This window comes from Vulpes lagopus, chromosome 2 (assembly GCF_018345385.1).
Source record: "Vulpes lagopus strain Blue_001 chromosome 2, ASM1834538v1, whole genome shotgun sequence".
Classification (NCBI taxonomy): Eukaryota; Metazoa; Chordata; class Mammalia; order Carnivora; family Canidae; genus Vulpes; species Vulpes lagopus.
In genome coordinates this window covers 170,441,179-170,460,130 of record NC_054825.1, presented here as the reverse complement: position 1 = coordinate 170,460,130, position 18,952 = coordinate 170,441,179, and the positions used below count along the sequence as shown (strand labels likewise).

General features: G+C 51.5%; 2 protein-coding genes across 6 annotated transcripts in view; one reads left to right on the top strand and one right to left on the bottom strand.

Moving 5' to 3' along the window:
• Positions 1 to 4,990: 4,990 nt before the first annotated feature.
• Positions 4,991 to 12,749, bottom strand: GMFG (glia maturation factor gamma). 5 transcript variants are annotated; one of them, XM_041730640.1, is made up of 7 exons: positions 12,464 to 12,586; positions 8,704 to 8,800; positions 8,537 to 8,586; positions 7,649 to 7,698; positions 5,901 to 5,983; positions 5,360 to 5,433; positions 4,991 to 5,179 (listed from the first exon to the last, which is right to left on the bottom strand). In XM_041730640.1, coding segments are annotated over exons 2-7 (330 nt in total). In that variant the 5' UTR covers positions 8,705 to 8,800; positions 12,464 to 12,586; the 3' UTR covers positions 4,991 to 5,107. The 5 variants fall into 5 exon arrangements, with proteins under 5 accessions (XP_041586574.1, XP_041586559.1, XP_041586567.1 ...); XM_041730625.1 differs by lacking the exon at positions 12,464 to 12,586 and adding an exon at positions 10,491 to 10,891; XM_041730633.1 differs by lacking the exon at positions 12,464 to 12,586 and adding an exon at positions 10,411 to 10,432.
• A 516-nt stretch (positions 12,750 to 13,265) lies between these two features.
• Positions 13,266 to 18,952, top strand: part of SAMD4B (sterile alpha motif domain containing 4B) — a 39,168-nt gene continuing 33,481 nt past the window's right edge. Inside the window, exon 1 of the mRNA XM_041741671.1 lies at positions 13,266 to 13,323. The gene's annotated coding sequence lies outside the window, so the exon portion shown is untranslated. The remainder of the gene's footprint in view (positions 13,324 to 18,952) is intronic.

The window sequence follows — 18,952 nt, the reverse complement described above, 5'->3', positions numbered from 1 at the left end:
ATACCTTACCTCCTCTGAGGACCCAAACCGTGGTCTACAGCCACCCAGGACCACAAAGCATGTCCTGCTCTCCTTGGTGACCTCAGACTCTGCCCCATACTCCAGCGGGGACCCCAGACCATATCCCAGCACCCAAGGGGAATCCAGAGCACCCCCCGCAGGGACCCTAAAGCATACCATCACATCCATTAGACCCCAGACCATGCCCCAACTTCCAGAGGAGACCCAAACCGTATGTCAACAGCCCAAGATCATGTCTTACTCCCTTTGGGGACCCAAACCATATCCTACGGCTCCTTGGGGACCCCCAGCCATGCCCTTCCACTCTCTAGGACCACAAACCATTCCCTGACCCTCAACAGGGACTCCAGACCATGTCTAATTTCTAGAAGACCCCAAAATGTCTTATTCCCCCTAACTTACCTCATTACCCCCATTAGACCCCAGACCATCCTCCCCTCTAAGGCAAGGCTTAGTTCCAGAACCCCTGATTTGCCCCAGATTCTTTCTCTGCCTCCTTCCTGTTCCTACTCTTTCTTTTGGACCCTGCAGACCCTTCCCCCTCCCTGTAATTTCCTTGCAACCCAGGATTCCTTGCTCCTTTTTTGGTTAGGCTCCTTTCTTGCCTAAATCCTACCCACTAGCTGACCCCACCAGCCCCTCCCCACTCTCCACCTCTTTCTGAGATACTCCTCAGGCCCCCACATCCAACAAGGCCTCCCCTCCAAATCTGCCTTATTGCAGTCCCCCAGCTCCCTGGCAGCTCAAACCCTTCCCATTTTGGATCCCACCGTATCAACGTCCTCTGCCAAACCCCTTCCCTAACCTCTTCCTAGTTATGTCACTGCTCCAAGCCAGCCCTGTCCCTCAGATCAACGGCACCTCTGCAGAACCTCCTTTTTAGTAAGGAGGTTGACCCCCACTCCCCATTAGATGCCCCCTGGGGACATTCACATCCCCCCTCTCTCAATCTCCAGATTCCAACAACTCCACTCCCATCACCACCTCCACCCAGGCACTATCTCCATCTCCCAACCTGGTTCCTGGTGCTCCCTGATGGGGTGTGGAGGTCCTGGGCTGGGAGGATAGAGAGAGAATCGTAACAACAGCAAAAGCGGACACGCATCCAGCGTTACTGTGTGCCAGGAATGGTTCTAAGGGCTTGACCCACGATTCCATTTACTCCTTCCAGGAACCAGATGAGGAGGTCCCATCACATCCCTATTTTACAGATGAGGAAGTTAAGTAATTTGCCTCAGGTGACATAGGTAACAAGTGGCAGAGCAGGGTAGATGTGAAGGGAAAAGAAGGAAAGGGTGGGCCTGGGATGGACAGGAGTGGAAAAAAGGAGATCCGCAAATATGGGGAAGCAAAGTGGCTGAACCCAAACAGGGAGGGCCCCACTCACCTCTTCTTTTTTTTAATAAGATTTTATTTATTCACGAGAGAGGCAGAGACAGAGAAAGAGACATAGGCAGAGGGAGAAGCAGGCTCCCCATGGGGAGCCTGATGCCGACTCAATCCCAGGACTCAGGATCACAACCTGAGCTGGAGGCAGATGCTTGACTATTGACCCACCCAATTGCCCTCCTCCCCCACATCTTGACCTCATCCCTTCCACTCCTGTTTCCCAGCTCCAACCATGACACCTTGCTATTCCCCCAACACACCAGCTCAGTTCAGTCCAGCCCCTGGGGTCTTTGCATCATTTCCCCTTCCCTGGCGATTCTTCCTTTTCATTCAAGTCTTAATTCAAAGGTAATCTTTCCAGAGAGACTTTCCTTTAACCTCCTAGGTTTACACCTCCACCCCCTACCAATTGTCCTGATGTCTGCAAATGACTCTAAAATCCATAAAAACCAAGATGGGTTGATGGATGGGGATGTGATAAAGCAAGCACAATAAAATGTTGATGATAGAATCTAGGTGGTGGGTATATGGGTGTTCACTGTGTAAAATTATTTCAACTTCGCTGCATGTTTGAAATTTTTCATAACACATGCCGGGCCAAGGACTCTCTTCTAGAGACTACAGAGGCAACGAAAAGCGCCCCCCCCCCATTTTTATCACATCATCTCATCTTATTTCCTATATTGCACTTATCATGCTTATTAATAATCTTGTCTCTTGGGCAGCCCAGGTGGCTCAGCGGTTTAGCGCCGCCTTCAGCCCAGGGTGTGATCCTGGAGACCTGGGATCGAGTCCCACGTCGGGCTCCCTGCATGGAGTCTCTGACTCTCTCTCGGTGTCTCTCATGAATAAATAAATAATCTTTTTAAAAAATAATAATCTTGTGTCTTTATTGTCTGTTTATTGCTTATTCTCTGGTCACTGACATATAAGCCTCCTGAGGGGAGTGGCATGGGCACCAATTTTCTCCAGTGTCCAGAACGGCCAATAGCACCCAGTACGGGCTCAGTAAACACGTGTTCTTGAATGGCTTTCAGAAGAGGGCCTGAGAGCTAGGCCTCTTCCAGACTCACTGCGGAAGCCACACAGAAGTGACACAGAAGCCTGGGGTCACTAGAAGGGAAGGGGGAACCCCCCCAGCAGTTGGGAGAATGCCCCGTATGGCCAGGAAACGTGAGTTGGCCTGAAAAGAGGGCAACAGGTGGAAGTTTTCTAAGGTCTTAATTCCCGCCGCAGGCTTACTAATAGAGAGCAGCAAGCATTCTCACACTTCCACAATTAGGCCCCGCCCCAAGCCTAGGCACCACACCCACACCCACACCCACACCCCCGCCCCCGTCTCCAAGGCTCTGTCCAAAGCAAGAACCCCAGCCTATCTGACCTCAGGATGCCCCTCAGGCCTAGCTCCTACTCCCTTCGCCCCAGCACTTCTCCCTGTACCTTAAACTCCACCCCGAAAGCATCTAGCCTTCCGTCTAGGCACTGGCCCCTCTTGCCTAGTTTAGATCCTCCTTTCTCAGTTCCGCCCTAAATCCCGATTCTTCCTCTCCAACGTAAGCCCTACTTTCCTTGAAGGTTAGCAGGGAGAAGCGCCCAGGGAAAGCCTAGAGCCTGGATTCAAAAATTAGACAGGCTGGATCTGTCGAAGCCGAGGTGAAGAAGGTTGGTGGAAAGAGAGGAGGCGGTCTGGTCCCTAGTTTGCTCGGGGCCCCTTGGAGGAGGGGCCCCAAACCTGGAGCCACGCCCCCACTGTGCCGGCTCTCCATTGGATACTGTATTCTGCTCTGGCCTCTCTGATTGGTCCCTCCGCGATCCCTCTAGCCAAACCTACTCTGCATTGGGCAGTCCCGAGAGCCCCCCTCGCTGATTGGTCCTTGCTTTCCAAACTCCCTGCTCCTCATTGGGCGACTCCTGGTACATGCCTCTTTCTGATTGGACTGTTTGCAATCATGAGCCTGGAGGCTGACAGAAGGGAAGGAGGAGAGGGAGAGGGGAGGAGGACGGAGGTGAGGGGATGAGTCCCCTAAATCCCCTGCCTGACAAGAGTAGCCATTACCACCAGATTAGCCTTGAGTTAAAGTTCTAACTGTGCAAACCACTAGCAGTGGGGGCTTCAGGCAACCAATGGCTTCTGTGGCTCAGTTTGCTCATCTGTAAGTTGGGGATAATGATAACGATCCTCATGGGGTAACTGTAAGGATTAGATGAGTTAACACTTGTGAAGTGCTTTTGGAAATGCCTGGCACCTAGGAAGCCCGCAATCACAGAGTTAACTATTAGTATTAATCTGATCATGTAAGTGCATGACCTTGGACAAGTCCTTTGGCCTCTCTGCGCTCTGGAGGCCGGCGGTTGCTTGACCTCTTAATTGAACGACCCCTCCTATCCCCAGCCTCCCTCTTCTTCCACCCCTCGCCATCAGAGACTGAGGCTGTGATCAGAGGGAGGAGTAGAGATGTGCCTGGCAGAGATGAGGTGGGGAGGGCACCAGGACGGGTGTCAGAGAGGAGCTCAAATCCGGCGCCCCACAAATACCGGAGTGGGGGGGCTTGTGTGTGCGCGATTTCTCTCTGCAAAGGGCTTATCCTGGCATGGGGCAAGGGGGCAAAGGATGGGTAGAGTGGATGGTTTGTTCTGGCCAGGAGAGCTGGGGAGGGGTTGGAGCTGGGCTCCTGGACCCTCCCTCAGGAATGACAGGGCTGGGGGAGGGGCAGCCCAGGCCCAAGGTCATTGTGTCACTGTTACCATGGCAACGAACACCTCTCAACAGGGAACCTGAAAAGGGGTGGAGGGGGGAGCTCCCAGGTCCTTGGATCTGGGGACAGAGAGAGGAACAGAGACCGGGAGGAGAAGCTCAGAGAAAGAGTGATTTATCTCTGTGAAGACCTGCCCATCTCAGAATTCTCTGTCTGGTACACTGTGAGTGCTCAATAAATGTCCCTCAGACACAAGATAGAGAATCTGAGAGAGTCAAAAGCCCAGAGATGCCAGAAGAAAGAAGGATCTCTGGGGTGGGGCGGGCAGAGTGTCCCTTTCCTGCCCTTCAACCTCATACCCCTCAGGGGTCCACTGAGAGCCCAGGATCCTCTCACCTTCCCCAGCCTTGGGCCCTCAGTCCTCCCTAACCACACAAACCACCCACCCCAGCAACTCCCTTATGCAATTATGTTTGATCCTTCAAATTCTTCCTACCTGGGGGCTCACTGAGAACAGTTTTCAGTGCCAGCTAACGCCTGCTAGTTCCTAGAGCTGGGGTGGGGAGTGGGGAGGAGGGGAAACAGGTGCTCTGTCTCCTTCACTCTCAGGAACCCAGGTGTCTTTATTCCCCTCGGAGTGGCCCCCTCCGGGGCTCAATGTTCCCCAATTCCTCCAGGAAACCCAGCCTCCTCCCCCACCTCCCACCAACTCCTCCCCAGGAAACCCTACAGGCCCCTCCCCTTCTTTCCGAGAAACAGGTATCCGCCCCCCTTCCTCCTGGGACTCAGCGGGCATCCATTTGGTCTGCCTGCCCTCTGCTGGCCGAAGGCCGGTACTGCAGGGACTGCCGGCCAGCGCTCACAACTAGATACAGAACCAGAGCTGAGAGTGTTCCTGCATTTTAATTTCCTTAGGGTCTCAGAGTTCCAGTTCTTGGGGTCCCAGTCCCCAGTTTCTTCAGGGACTCCGACATCAGGAATTCCGTTCCCCAGCCCAGAGGTCAACGAAAGAAGGACAACTTCTCTTGGAGCCAGGCCTCAGTGAGGTCTTCCGTGGTGCGGATTTCAAACACCTGGGCAAGGAGAGGCCTCTGCATTAAGACCCACTCAGGAACTGAAGGAGTGAGCTCTAGCTCCCTCCTCCCCTCAGAACGGGTGCCCAGACCCTCAGCCCATCCTCCTTCAGACCCAAAAGCCCAGACTTTCCCCCTCCTCGTCCCTAGCACTGGGGAGCCTCAGCCCCAGGCCCAGACCTTTGTGAGCTCTGCAGTCTGCACCAGTCTATTCTTACTCCCTGCATACATCATCTGCTGTTCAGGCTTGCAACCTGTGTGGAAAAGAGAAAAGAGCATAATTGGGGGACCCTGGTTATCACTAAGGCCCTAGTAATGTCATGCAGGCCTTTAAGTTTTCCTAGGGTCCTGGGAGTTGTTCTAACGTGTTCTCTTGAAGCTATACCCAGATTCTGGGGGCTTTGTTTGGGGGGCTTGTTATTCTGAGGGTCCCTGGAGATGGCTGAGAGGCCACACAGGAGTTAGATTCTAAGTAAAAGGGAGGGGTTAACTTGCTTATACACCTTGGGACTAAGGAGGATCTGTGGGCTCTTAAGGAATCTGAACCCCTGCCTCCACCCCACTACCCTCCCAGCACTCACACCGCACACACACACACCATGTGCCATACACTCACACAGTCACCAGTCACACACACCTGCACCCATGTATATGTTCTCACACACCCCACACACAGACTCTCAGACCCTCTTGTGGGGACAGGTAGAGAGCTGTGCCTCACCCACAGGACTGGAGAAGATAAAGCATAGAGGGTAGGACACTCGGCCATCCTCGTGCACGTACTTGTAGCTGTAAACCACGAACCTGCACCAGTGAAAGGGAATTCAAACTCAGTACTTTTGCCTGGAGCCCGAGGCCCAATACCCATTACCTGAGTTCACAATCTTGAAATCTTGCCTAAGAAGCTAGGGTTAACAAATGAAACCCAAGATACTGGCCTCAAAATGATGAAAAATAATAATCACAGGTGCCTGTTTGATTCATAATAACCCTCTGACATAAGTGCCCTTATTATCCCCATACTACAGATGGGAAAACAGAGGCCCAGAGTCACTTAGCCAAGGTTCCGTGGATAGAGGGAAGATTTTAGCCCAGGGAATTCAGTGCCAGACTGTAAGGGCTCAAGCACCATGCTGTAATGTCCAGAGCTCTAGACCTCTGGCCTGAGACCAGAGCCGGCTCCACAATTTGCCAAGCCCAGTGCAAAATGAAAACGTGGGGCCTCGTGTTCAAAAGGCAAGAGAAGAGCTGTTCCCTTTCCTCTGCAGTCTCTCTCCAAACTGGTCGTGGTCTTACTAAATTTGCTACTTGTCCTTCTGAAGGAGGGACCATGTGGGAGCTGAAGGAGGCTCCAAGTCCCCAGCACAGGCTCCACTATCCCATCAGACTTGACACAAAACACAAATTCAAAGATAAAACTATTTTAAGGGGGATCCCTGGGTGGCTCAGCGGTTTGGCACCTGCCTTTGGCCCAGGGCGCGATCCTGGAGTCCCAGGATCGAGTCCCACGTCAGGCTCCCAGCATGGAGCCTGCTTCTCCCTCCTCCTTTGTCTCTGCCTTTCTCTCTCTCTATGTCTATCATAAATAAATAAATAAATCTTAAAAAAAAAAACTATTTAAAAAAAATTCAGATGGCAGGCAGCTGCAGAGCAGTAAGCCCTGTGTTCGAGACTCCCTTCTGTGTATGGGGCCCAGTGTGACCACACTTGTCAGACAGCTGGGGAGCTGATCCCAGCTGAGATCTAGAGCCTGAGAGTGAGGGTCAAAATCCTGGGGAGCCCAAAATTCACCCCAGTGGAGATGAAAAATCTACACAGACTAGATTTTACAGGCGTGTCAAAGAGCTCCTCCTACAGAAAGCACCAGACTTAGGTGGCTTCACACAGAATTCTCCCCAATCGTTAAAGGTCAAGTGACTCCTCTGCTACCCAGAGTATTCTCAAGCATTGAAATGAGGAAAATTTCATTTTTTGTTTAATGATGTAAGTGCAATCATGAGACCAAAGCCCAACAGTTTGTAAAAAAAAAAAAAACAACAAATAAATAAAGAGCAAGGTCTAATATCACATGTGACTATCAGTGTAAAATTCTGCAATAAAGGGACGCCTGGGTGGCTCAGTGGTTGAGCGTCTGCCTTTGGCTCAGATTGTGATCCCGGAGTCCTGGGATCGAGTCCCATATCAGGTTCCCTATAGGGAGGCAGAGGGAGACAGAAGGAGACATAGGCTTCTCCCTCTGCCCATGTCTCTGTCTCTGTGTCTCTCATGTAAATAAATAATAAAATGTAAAAAAAAAAAAAATCTGCAATATTAGTATACAAACAAAAAGTCCTAGGATGTGAATTCATGGCCTCAATCCCAGATCAGAGCCTGTGATTAAGGCTGGAATCTGAAGGGTCCCTCAGTCTGTTCCTTCGCCACCACCCCCTCTCCCAGGCCTGACCCTCCCCCTTCCTTCCCCCAGGGTACCTGGGCTGTCTCTCTGGCAACTCTGTTTTTAGTTCCTCTGGAGAAATGTTCTGGGGGGGGGGCGGGTAGGGGGAGAAAAAGAAAAGACTGTCATTAAGTCAGCACAAACTATGTGCCGAGGCACTTAGTTCAAGAAACACCCATAGATCAACTCATTGACTTCTCTCACAATTCTGTGCAGTAGCTTCTATTCTTATCCCCCCCTTTACAGGTGAGCAAACCGAGGCCCAGACTTGTTAAGATGCTTGGCCAAGGTGGCAGATAGTGAGCAGCACGATTCAGATTTGAATCTGGATTCAAATCATAACCATTTTGCTGCACTGCCTTTGGGAGGACCTGAGAGAGCCCAGCTCCTAGCCAATCCCCCTTGCCTGTCAAACATCCCCAGCCTCAGCCTCCATGGGCCACCCCCACCCCCACTGCCAATCCTTACAACATTATAAAGTAACTCTTATCCCCGTGGGACTGATAAAGACATCAAGGTGAGAAAAAGGTGAGGTCTACCCTTTTAGGAAGGATTCCTGCTACGCTTTTGACTTATCAGGAAACTTTCATTTTGGTGCCAATAAAATATCGTCGTTGTCATCACTGTCATCATTTCATCAAGCATATTCTAGATGCCAGGCCCTCTTCTAAACCCATTATAAGAATTAAAGCATTGAATCCATAGTCAACCCAAAGGGGTAAGTTCCAGTACCCTCGTTTCAAAGATGAGGAAACAGAGACCCATGCAGATGGTGTCTCTTGCCTAGAGTCACAGCTGAGCTGGGATCTGCCCTCCAGGCCTTTCTGGCCCCCCGATGCCAGGCTCCTGGCATCGTCCAGCCCTCTGGTTCTCCCAGGCCCACCCTGCACTTCTTGGAGGTCCCGTCCATCCCAGACCCTCACCTGAAATTCTTCCTCAAGCACCACCATCTGCCGGTCTTTATCCACCTTCACTGGAAACAGATGGCACATAGGGGTTAGACGCCCCTCCCATCCACTGGTGACACTAGCCCAGACTTCCTTGTCCCCACCCTCTCTGCCATCCTTCCAGGGGAGGAGATGACACTCACTTATTATGGCCGCATTGTCCGTCTCTTTTCTGAAGCGAAATTTTCTCAGCTTTTCCTTTAGCTCTGGGTCCACCTCGCACACCACCAGGGAATCGGACTGCCAGAGAAGCCCAGGAAGAGCTGAGCTGGCCTGCTCTGGGCCCCCGCCCCTTCCCCAAACCTCAGTTTCTCCATCTACTACTAAAGAGGTGGGCCCTGACAGCTCATGGGACACCTCTGGGGACATTAGGCGGGACCTTTCCTTGGGGCAGGTGCCACCCCTTACCAGCGCACACGCCCCAATTGGGGCTGCCCAGTAGAGGCTGGGTTCCAGCCCTCTAGGCAGGTGCCCTTGGGGAGCACTCGAGGAGACCCTGGGGATTTGCTTGCTCTGGCGCTAAACCCGGAACCAGCATCTCTCTTCCCCCAGCCAGGCCCTTTGCCGCAGTTGGGGTCACCCACCCAGCCCCTGACCATCCCACAGCCTGACCTTCACCCCCGCACTCTCCCAGACCCAGGCCCAGCCCCGCCCCAGCCCCCAGCCCTTCCCATACAACCCCTGGCCCCCTGACCATGACTTTTCAGTCCACAGGCCTCTTCTTTTTCAGTTCCGCTGTCTTCTAGAGGTGGGGACCAGGGCTTCAGGGGGCGGGGTGTGGGGCAGGGGAAAGGTTTCATCCAACACCACATCCTGTTTATGCCCATTCTGGGACAACTGTCTCAGAGGGCTCCTCCCCTTCCTTCCTTCCCCTCATCTGCCAGGACCTCCCAGCTTTGCAATCACTCAGACCGGGGTTCGAATGCCGCCTTGCTGTGTGACCCCAGCTAAGTAACCTCACCCCTCTGATTCAGGGTCCTTGTGAGGATTAAAGAGCTTCACACACCTCCTAGCATGGTGGACATGCTCAATACATAGTAGGTAACAATGAGCTCTTTAGCTCCTCCCCTCCTCCAGGAAGCTTTCCTGGATTGTCCCCCTCTGGAATATTTTAATTCCAGAGTAGAAAAGGGGAGCTTAGGGATGTTTGGTAGGCAAACCGCCACCTGGATTCCACAGTGCCCAGGTAATGGTGACTGATTCAACCCCAGGGGCCTAGTAATGGGCTCTACAATGATGGTGTCCAATTCTGTCAGACCAGTACCCTCTTTTTTATTAAGTGCATTTGTGTTGCTCCCTTTCCAATCATGAAATGAAATTCCTAGATAACGTAACCTTCTTAGACACAAATTCCACTCCCCGCCCAAATCAACACAACATCCTGTCATATAAAGGAGAAATAAAAGGGAAGTAATTTACAGGAAGACTCCATGAACTTCAGTGAGAAAATATAAGCCAACAAGAGACTCTTCACAGGGCCCAGCCCCATAATGGGTGGCCCACTGTGCTGGCTCCACAGGTGGCAGTGATCAAGACTTCTTGAACCCCCTCCCTGGGCACCGTCCCACCCCGTCCCACCTACTCATGGGCGTCACTGGAGCTATTCTCCCTCTCCCTGCATCATCAGTGTTCCCATCCCTACTAGATCTTTCCTCTTAGCCCGCAGGCGGGGGTGTCTTCCTTCTTAAAAACTAAGAACTCTGTCCAGCACTGCCCATTCATTTCCTTCCCTTTTCAGCAAAACTTCTCGAAAGAATTGTCTACACTTGCTGCCTCCAAGGTCTCCTCCTGATTTCCTCTTCAGCTCTCTCCCAGCAGATTGTCACTCCTGTTCCCATCCCCTGACATACCCTTGCCGGGGCCACCGATGACCTCTCTGGTGTTGGACCTAAGGGTCAATTCTCAGTCTTCATCAGCCGTGCCCTCTCACCTGTGTGTGACACCGTCCAACACTCCCTGGGCCCTGAAGAAATACTTTCTTCACTTGGTTTTCAGGACAACACCGTGGCCTGGTTTTCCTCCGAATGTTCTAGCCGTTCCTTTTTGGCCTCTCTTGCTGATTCTTCCTTTTTACGGTGGGGTGTCCCAGGGTTTAGTCCTTCGTCTCCTTCTCTTTTTCACCTACCATCCTCTCCTCCTGATCTCATCCAGTTTCTTGGCTTCCAAAGGGGATATCCTAATTCTTTTTCCAGCCTGGCCCTCTTCCCAAACTCTGGACTCCTATATCCAGCTGCCAACCTGACATCTCCACCTGGATGTCTATCATCCTTAACCTATCTCATTCCTCTCCTCGTACATCAGAATTTGTCAGTTCGGAACTTGGAAATGTAACCAGAACCTGCCCACTCCCCCCCTCCATGGCCCATAGCCCGGTTCCATCCACCTTCATCTCCCCTGAACTCTCCCAGCAACCTCCTCACTGTCCCCCTGCTCCCCATCCCACACTCTGTTCTTCATAAGACTGCCAGAGGAAGACAATACACCTCCTCTCTCAAAACCCTCCTAAGGCTTCCAGGTACGTTATTTGGGTAAAAGCTAGAGTCCTTACAGTGGCCATTATCTGCCAACACCCATCCTCCATTTCCACTTGGACCTTGTCTTCTACTGCCCTCTTCTTTGCCCGCTCCTTCCCAGCCAGGTTATCCTCTTTGTGGTTCTGTGAATAATCCTCCCCCTGGACCTTTGCACTTGCTGGTCCCTCTTTCTGGAACCCTCTTTCCCTATGGTTTACCCCTTCATTTCTTCAGATTTCTGCTCAAATCTCACCTGATCCAAGACGCCTTTCCTCACCTAAAATAGTGCTGACCCCATCACTCCACCCTCTCAGCTTGCTTTATTTATCCCCATAGTACTTATCACCAAGTCACATCGTATTTTTTTTTTAATTTATTGTGTCCCCTCAACCAGAATGTAAGCTTCGGGTATGAATGTAAGCTTTGTTCCGTTATCGAATTTCTATAACCTTGAATGGCACCTGACATGTATCAGGTACTTGAGTATCCTTGAGTGAATAAACGAACCGGGATCTCTCGAGCACAACTACTCTGCATGCTGTGAAAGCTTTTGCTTAGATGTTGGGGCTAGTGGATGGGGTTTGTGATATCGCCCACCCTGGCTTGAAGTGCATCTTCCTGACTGGCTGCCCCTTCTCAATCTTGGAGAGACTGTCGATTCCTTTGCTCATATTTTAGAGGTCCCCCTTTCTTAGGGTTCTGTTGAGTCGTCTCCATTCATCCTTCATGTCTTCCTCAGGTTAGCTCACTAACACCACTAACAGCTCCAATTACCATCTTTGATGATCCTCAAATCTTGGTTTCCAGCTCCAATTTCTCTCTTAAACCTGACCCAGCACTGCGCAGCCTCCTGGCCCCCGCTGCTGGGTGGCCCACATGGGGACTCAGCATCTTCCAAACAAACCTGCTTCTCCTCTGGGTCTCCTCTTCAGGGAGGCACCCCCAACCCCCCAGCCAGGGGCCTTGTCTAGGATTTCACCCTCTCTGCCCGCTCTGCAGCCAGCCAGTCCCAGGGCAGGTTCACTCGGCCTCCTGGGAGTCCCTCTTGTCCTCCCTCCTCCCTGTCCCACAGTCCCGCCCAGGTGCAAACGCCCCTGTCCCACCCCAACTGCCTTCCCGAACTGAAGGCCCCCAGTTTTACTCCCTCCAATCTCTGCTCCATAGGAAAGCCAGAGCCATCTTTCCAAATCCCCAACTCACCATGACTCTCCCTGGCTTGAAGCCCCTCCCTGGCTCCCTAGTGTCCTCAAAGACAAGCCCAAACTCCCTCAAGTGGCCAAACATCTGGCCACAGCTCATCTCCCACCACTCGTGGCCTGGGACTCTATACACTCCGTCCACCCCGATCGCATTTTCTTTGAGTTCCTCTAGCAGGTCATGTCTCTGTCACCTTCTGCGTGAGGGCCCCCGCTCCGCTTAGTCACCAGATCCAGGGTAGTTTGTGGCATGAACAGACTACAATAGTCAAAGCAACAACTCCCATTTGTGGGCGGCCTCCATTGCGCCAAGCGCTTTCCAGGCATCGTCTCAGTCCCATTCCCAGTTGAGAGACGAAGCAACAGGCTCAGGGAGGGCTGCGGTGGTAAAGCTGAGACTCCAGAGGCCTGCGTGCCAAGCCCTCACCTGGCCAACGGGCCCCGGCGGGGCGTTCAAGAGGGGCGGGGAGGCCGGCCTTGAACAGGCACATTCAGGAATTGTGACCTAGCTCACGGCCGCTGAGGTAGACGCGCCCGAGACTGCCCCCTGCGGGCCGGGAGGACCAATCCCCGGCTCCGCCGCGCCCGTTGCCCATGGCAACGCCGCGCGCGCCCCGCCCCCTCCCCGCCCGCCGGCCCCGAGGCTCCGGCGGGGCCGACTGCCTGTCAGCCCCGCGGCCAACCAATCCTACCGCGCAGGGGGCGGGCCTCTTGGGCCTCGCTCAACCCTCCGCGCTCCCCTCTCCGCCTGGACCCCGCCTTTCTCCGCGCACACCTCCCGCCCTTCGGGCTGCCCTCGCCGCCCGTTGGCGGGCGCGCCGTTCGTCACCGCGGCGTGAGCTAATGCCGGCGCGCGGCGGCCCCGGCGGGGCGGGGCCAGGGGCGGTGACGCACGGCGCGGTGACGCAGCGCGACGGCGGCGGCGGCGGCGGCGGCGGCGGTGGTCGGTGCGGGAGGAGGGAGGGGAGCTCGCGGGCCGGAGAGGGGGCGACGGCGGCGGCGGGGGCCTGAGGAGGCCCGAGCGGCGGCGGCGGCGGCGGCGGAGGCCGAGGCGGTGAGTCGCGGGCAGGGCCGGGCGGCGGCGGCGGGGCGGCGGCGGGTCGGGGCGCGCGGGGCTCACCTCAGGGCGCCCCAGGCCGCGCGGGCGGCCCCGCCCCCTCAGGGACCCCGAGCCGCGGGTTGCGGCGAGCGCGGGCCTTGGGGGTCCCGGCCCTCAGGAGAATCCCCCACCCCCGACCCCCGAGTCGCCCGCCCAGGCCGCCTGGGAAGCTTCCCTCCGAAACCCTCACGCCCTGGGGACCGCGAGGGGCCGGACCGGGGGACCTTCCCTGTGACCCCTCCCTCCCCCGCGCAGCTCTGCCTCAGACATCTCCCTGGAGGGCGTTCCCGCAGCCCCCCAAAACCCGCCCTAGAGCCCCCTGAAAACCCCCACCCCTCCTGCGGTCCGAAATCTTTCCGAGAGACCCCCCCCCTTGCGTTCCCACAATCTTGTCCAGACGCCGGCTTAGGTCTCTGGAAATCTTCCTCAGCGAACCCCTCCTCTGGCCCCAGATCCCCCATCCTCCTCCTCCGTCCAGAAATATTCCCCGGAGGCCACTCCTCATCTATTCCAACAATGTGTGTCATATCTCCTCCCGGAGCTTCCCTCATAAGCCCTAAAAATCTCCTGCAGTCTCCCTGAGATCCCCTCCAGACCCTGCACATTCCAGAAGTCTCCCCCAGAGATCTATTTCGCATATCCCCACAATCTCTCCGCGTCTTCTTTCTCATAGGTCCCAAGAATTTTCCCTCCCACCTACCTCTATACCAGAAATCGCCTGGGAGATCCACTCATGGCCCCCAAATCCTTGAGCCCCCTCCCCACCACCATGTCCTTTGGAATATCCCTCGTATGCCCTGAAAGTCTTCCTCAGAGACTCTCTGAAATGTCCTCACGTCTCCAAAATTCACCTAGAGGACCCCTGCCCCCAACGCACCAGCCATCTCCGTACACACTCCCCCTTCACAGAGTCATCCCTTAGGAACCTTCTACAGATCCTTCTCAAAGACTTCAGGTTCCCCAAGTCTCACCAGCCTGAAATGCCCTAGAGATCACCCTCACCCCAAAAATCTTCCCCAACACCACCTTCACTTATCCCAAATATCCAAAGATTTGTTGAAATCTCTGGAGAACTCTTATCCAATATACCGAAAGCCTTTTCCACAACCCCTGTTATATATCTCAACTCTTTCTTAGTAACCTACACATGTTCCACAGAGTCTTTCAGGATTCCAAAAAGGCCCCCTGTAGTTTCTGATATTTTCCAGAATCCTCTTTAGGTACCTTTGAAAATTCCCCTTTCTAGACTGACTTTTAGTTGAAGTTTCGAAATACCTTAAACCTTAAGATCCTCCTCATGACCTCTGTGAGATGTAGTTTTTCCAAAGAGCTCCTCACATCTTCTCAGAGACCTCAGCAACCCCTCAAGCCCTCCTGGGATAAGCCCTTGAAATCTCAGAGACCCATCCAACACCCCCCCAGAACCCATTGAATCGTTGCCCGGAGACTCCTGCCTTCCTGAGACACTTGTACAAGAAATTTCTGTACTCTTCCTCACAGGTTCCCTCAAGTCCTCTAGAACCCCCTGCTCATACAGTCTTTCCTCACAATAACTGAGTTCCTGCTATTAAAAAGTCCCAGAATTCTTTCTGAAAAACCTTCTACCCTGACATTCCCACATTCCACTTGGAAGACCCTCCTTTCCCATACAATACCCTTTTGAAAACTTTACTCAGACGTTTCTTCTCAAAGGACCTCTGCCATCCTGCTCCGTTACATCCAAGATCTCTCTCAGGAGACCACATCTCCCCCAGACACCTTTTAGAGAATTTCCTTCAAAATTGTCCTGCATCAACAACCTAACTAACCCCAGCACTTTCTAAGATTCCTTCAGAACATTCCCTCATTCCTGCCTGTGACATCTACATCCATTCAGGACCCTATCAGATTTACCGCTTTTAGGGTCCCTATTTACATCCTCTCACCACCTCCATTTTCTTTCCTTTGAAATCAACTTAGAGATCTTCTCAGTTCTGAGCCTCCTTACCCCCACTGTCCCTTCAGAGGCCCCCAGGATCTTCCACGCTTCCCTTTCTTACCCAAAAGCCTCCACTGTTGCCTTTTAGTAAAAAGATCCTCAACAGACAGCCTCATCTCTTGAAATCTCACCTCTCAGAGATCTCTCAGACCATTTTTCATAGGTTTCATCCTCAGACTCTTCCTCCTTTGGAGATTGAGAGACCCTTAATGCCCTCCTTAGAGATTTCTTAAGGACTTCCTCCATTTTCCTTTTAGCAGCCTTTTCCCCATTTGAGAGCCTCCTCACTAAATAATCCCTTCCCCTATGGCGGTGGATCTCAAAGCATGGTCCTTGGACCAGCAGCATCAACATCACCTGGAAACTTGTTAGAAATGCAAGTTCTTGGATCCAGCCCAGACTTACTGAATCAGAAGACCTGAGAGTAGGACCCAGCAGTCTGTTTTTAGGGACCCTCCTTGTGATTCTGATGAATTGTTCAAGTTTGAGAACCATTGCTCCCTGAGGGGATTTCCCTTTTGCCACAGAAAGCCCCCTGAGAGATGCTTCAAAGTATGCCTTTGAATTCCTGCCCACCCCCATTTTCCTAAGAGTCCCCTTTGTGAAATATCCACCCTCCAGAAAGTCTCCTTCCCCTCCTTGTAAAAATTCTGGCTTCTCTCAAAGGTAACCCCACCCTCTGAGCAGTGACTTCATATTCTACCTTTGAATAGTTTCCTTTCAAATCTTCCTCAGCTCTCTCACCTTCTGGCTTCCCCTCCACACCATACGCCACCCTTTGGTGCCTCTTTAAATTGCCATCTCCGGGACACCTGGGTGGCTCCAAGGTTGAGTGTCTGCCTTGGGCACAGGTCGTGATCCCCGGATCCAGGGATCGAGTCCCACATCGGGCTCCCCGCAGGGAGCCTGCTTCTCTTTCTGCCTGTGTCTCTGCTTCTCTCTGTGTGTCTCTCTTGAATAAATAAATAAAATCTTTTAAAAATAAAATAAAATAAATAGCCATCTTCTTGAATACATATGTCCATCTCTAATCTTCATCTATTCCTCACCATAGGCACCCTCTTTTTAAGGTGTCTTTAGGTCTTTTCATTCTCCGTATCTTACCGTCCAGTATCCTCCCTTTTATTTCTTAGAGCACCACTCACCTTCTTCCTTGTAGTTTTCATGTACTTGTCCACTCACCTTCACTGGACTGCAAGTTTGGAAAGTACCGGGATGTGTTTTATTTGTCTCTGAATCCCACAAAGTGGGATCTGTCTTCTGTAAGTTTTTGAGAGTTATTAGAGAATGGGCAACTTGGGCACCCATTCTCAGTTGGCTAAGAGAATAGGCAGCTCTTCCTTCTGCATTTGGCTGGAATCTCTAAGTTTTTCAGATCTCACTCCCCATTCAGGTTCTGTATACCTTCCCCACTCCCTCCTGTCTTCTCTTTCTACCAAGCCCTCATTGCCTCTCCTTGTAGAAGTAGTGTCTTGCCCCTTCTACTGCCCTTTTCTTTGTGCTCATTCTTGATTCTGAGCTGCCTTAGGTCCTATTCTTGGTGATCTGCCTCACCCCATCCTGGTTGGCTTCTCAGCCTTTATAAGTCTAGGGCCTCCACAGGGTTCTCAGCTTTCTCTGAGGGATTCTATTTCTCTCTAGGGTCGAGAAGAGGAAACAGATCATAGGAGGATAAACATTGGGGCCTACCTTCAGTGAGCTCAGTACATTAGAGGGCTTGAGCAGGTACATGGGGCAGAACATGAGGTATAGATTTTAAATGCTGTGGAAATTTGGCGGTGAAAGAAGGAGCCCTTTATCTGGAAAGACTTCATGGAAAAGGTGGTATTTGGGCTCGGTGGTGTTCCATAGGAGTTGGGACAATGGTGAATAGCCTTCCAGGCAGAGTTAACATTTTTGTAATGGGTCAAGGCAAGAAAGTTTCCTTATTTCCCCCCCTTGACATCTCTTCTCTTCACTTAAAGGACAAAGATGAAAGAAAACAGATCTCTTCCATCTGTATTATATTTGCCAGCTGCACTTTTGTATCCCGTAGAGTGACAATAACTACTGTTTATTGAGTAATTATTATTTGCCAGTCACTGTTTAAATGTTTCACGTGTATTCTCATCTCATGTTCCTCATAGGAACTCTGAGGTAGGTAAGCTGCAATTAATCTCATTTTACAAATGATGAAATTGAGGACAGGTGGCACAAATAGAAGGTCTCTGGACCCTGTCCATCCCAAGATGATAGTGCCATGAGTCATAGAGTTGGCTTTTCAGTTCAGATAGGGTTGGGTACAGTGAGGCATTATAGCCTAATGGTTAAGTATACAGACTCTGGGACCAGACATGATTTGCACGTTATCACTTACCAGTTCTGTGACGTAGCACAATTACTTAATTTCTCTAGTTCTTAGTTTCCACAATTGAAAATGAAACTAATAATGATATTTTATGTTATAGAATTATTATAAAGATTGAATTAGTTAAAACATATAAGGTATCTAGAACAATAAGTGTTTGGTGTTACCAAAAATAAATTGTAAATAAATAAATAGATAGATAGTTCACGGCAGCCAGGATTCCAAAGACATAAATGACAGAACATTAGTTGAAACTGGTTGAAATTTTCTCAAAAAAGAGAATTAATTGGCTTGTGTTACTAAAAAGTCCAGAGCTGGGATGGCTTCAGACATAGCTTCATCCAGAAGTTCAGACAATTTTCTCTGCCCATTTCTCCAAGGAGTTAGCTTCATCCTCAACAGGTTTTACTTTGTGATGACTAAGATGGCTTTTAGCAACCCAGACTTACATCCTACCTCCTTAACAGCCTTAATGGAAAGAGAACTCTTTCCTGAGAGCCCCAGTTTGAAAACAATTTCTTCCGTGAATAAGTGTGAAATAACAGAAGATCTCTAGGGGACATGTTTGGGGCTCTGTACCCTAGAATTCTCTGTTGCTTCCTGAGGTTGCTGTGATTCCATCCAATGATCTTTCTGAGTATTGGTGGTTGTCCCCCTCCTCCCTGGTTCTCCAGCCCCAGTCATTCTCCACTTTGTGATTGTGTGGCTCCCTAGTCTGGTGGTAGCCTCAGGGTAAGGTAGTGGAATCCAGGAGTAGTGTTCAACCCTGAACCTCAGCTTTGGGTTTTCATGTCTCTGAACTTTGTGAGAGGGTTAGGTAAATTACTTTGAGTAGAGTTTTGTTTTGTTGGATTTAGTGTAAATTTAGTAGAGTTTTGTTTTGTTGGATTTAGTGTAAATTTGTTGAATAGAGTCTGATTGAGAGCAAGCTACAGAACAACAGTGTATACAGTATGTAAGTCTCAACTCCAGCAGTTAAACAATTTATGGAGGTACTTTTCTAGGTAGTGGACATAACAGCAATGAATGAAATAGTCAAGGTCTTGGAACTCCTGGCACTCAATGTTCTGATGGGGCAGTGGAGAGGCTACATAAACAAAAGAAAAAAAAAATCAGTAATATGTGCTAGGAAGAAATTAAAATAGTGTGAAAGAGAGGGTAGCTGTGGCCACTGTTACTCAGAGTGATCAGAATTGGCCCCTGAGGAAGTGACAATTGAGCCCGATAACCTGAAAGATGAGAAGGCACCAGTTGTGGGA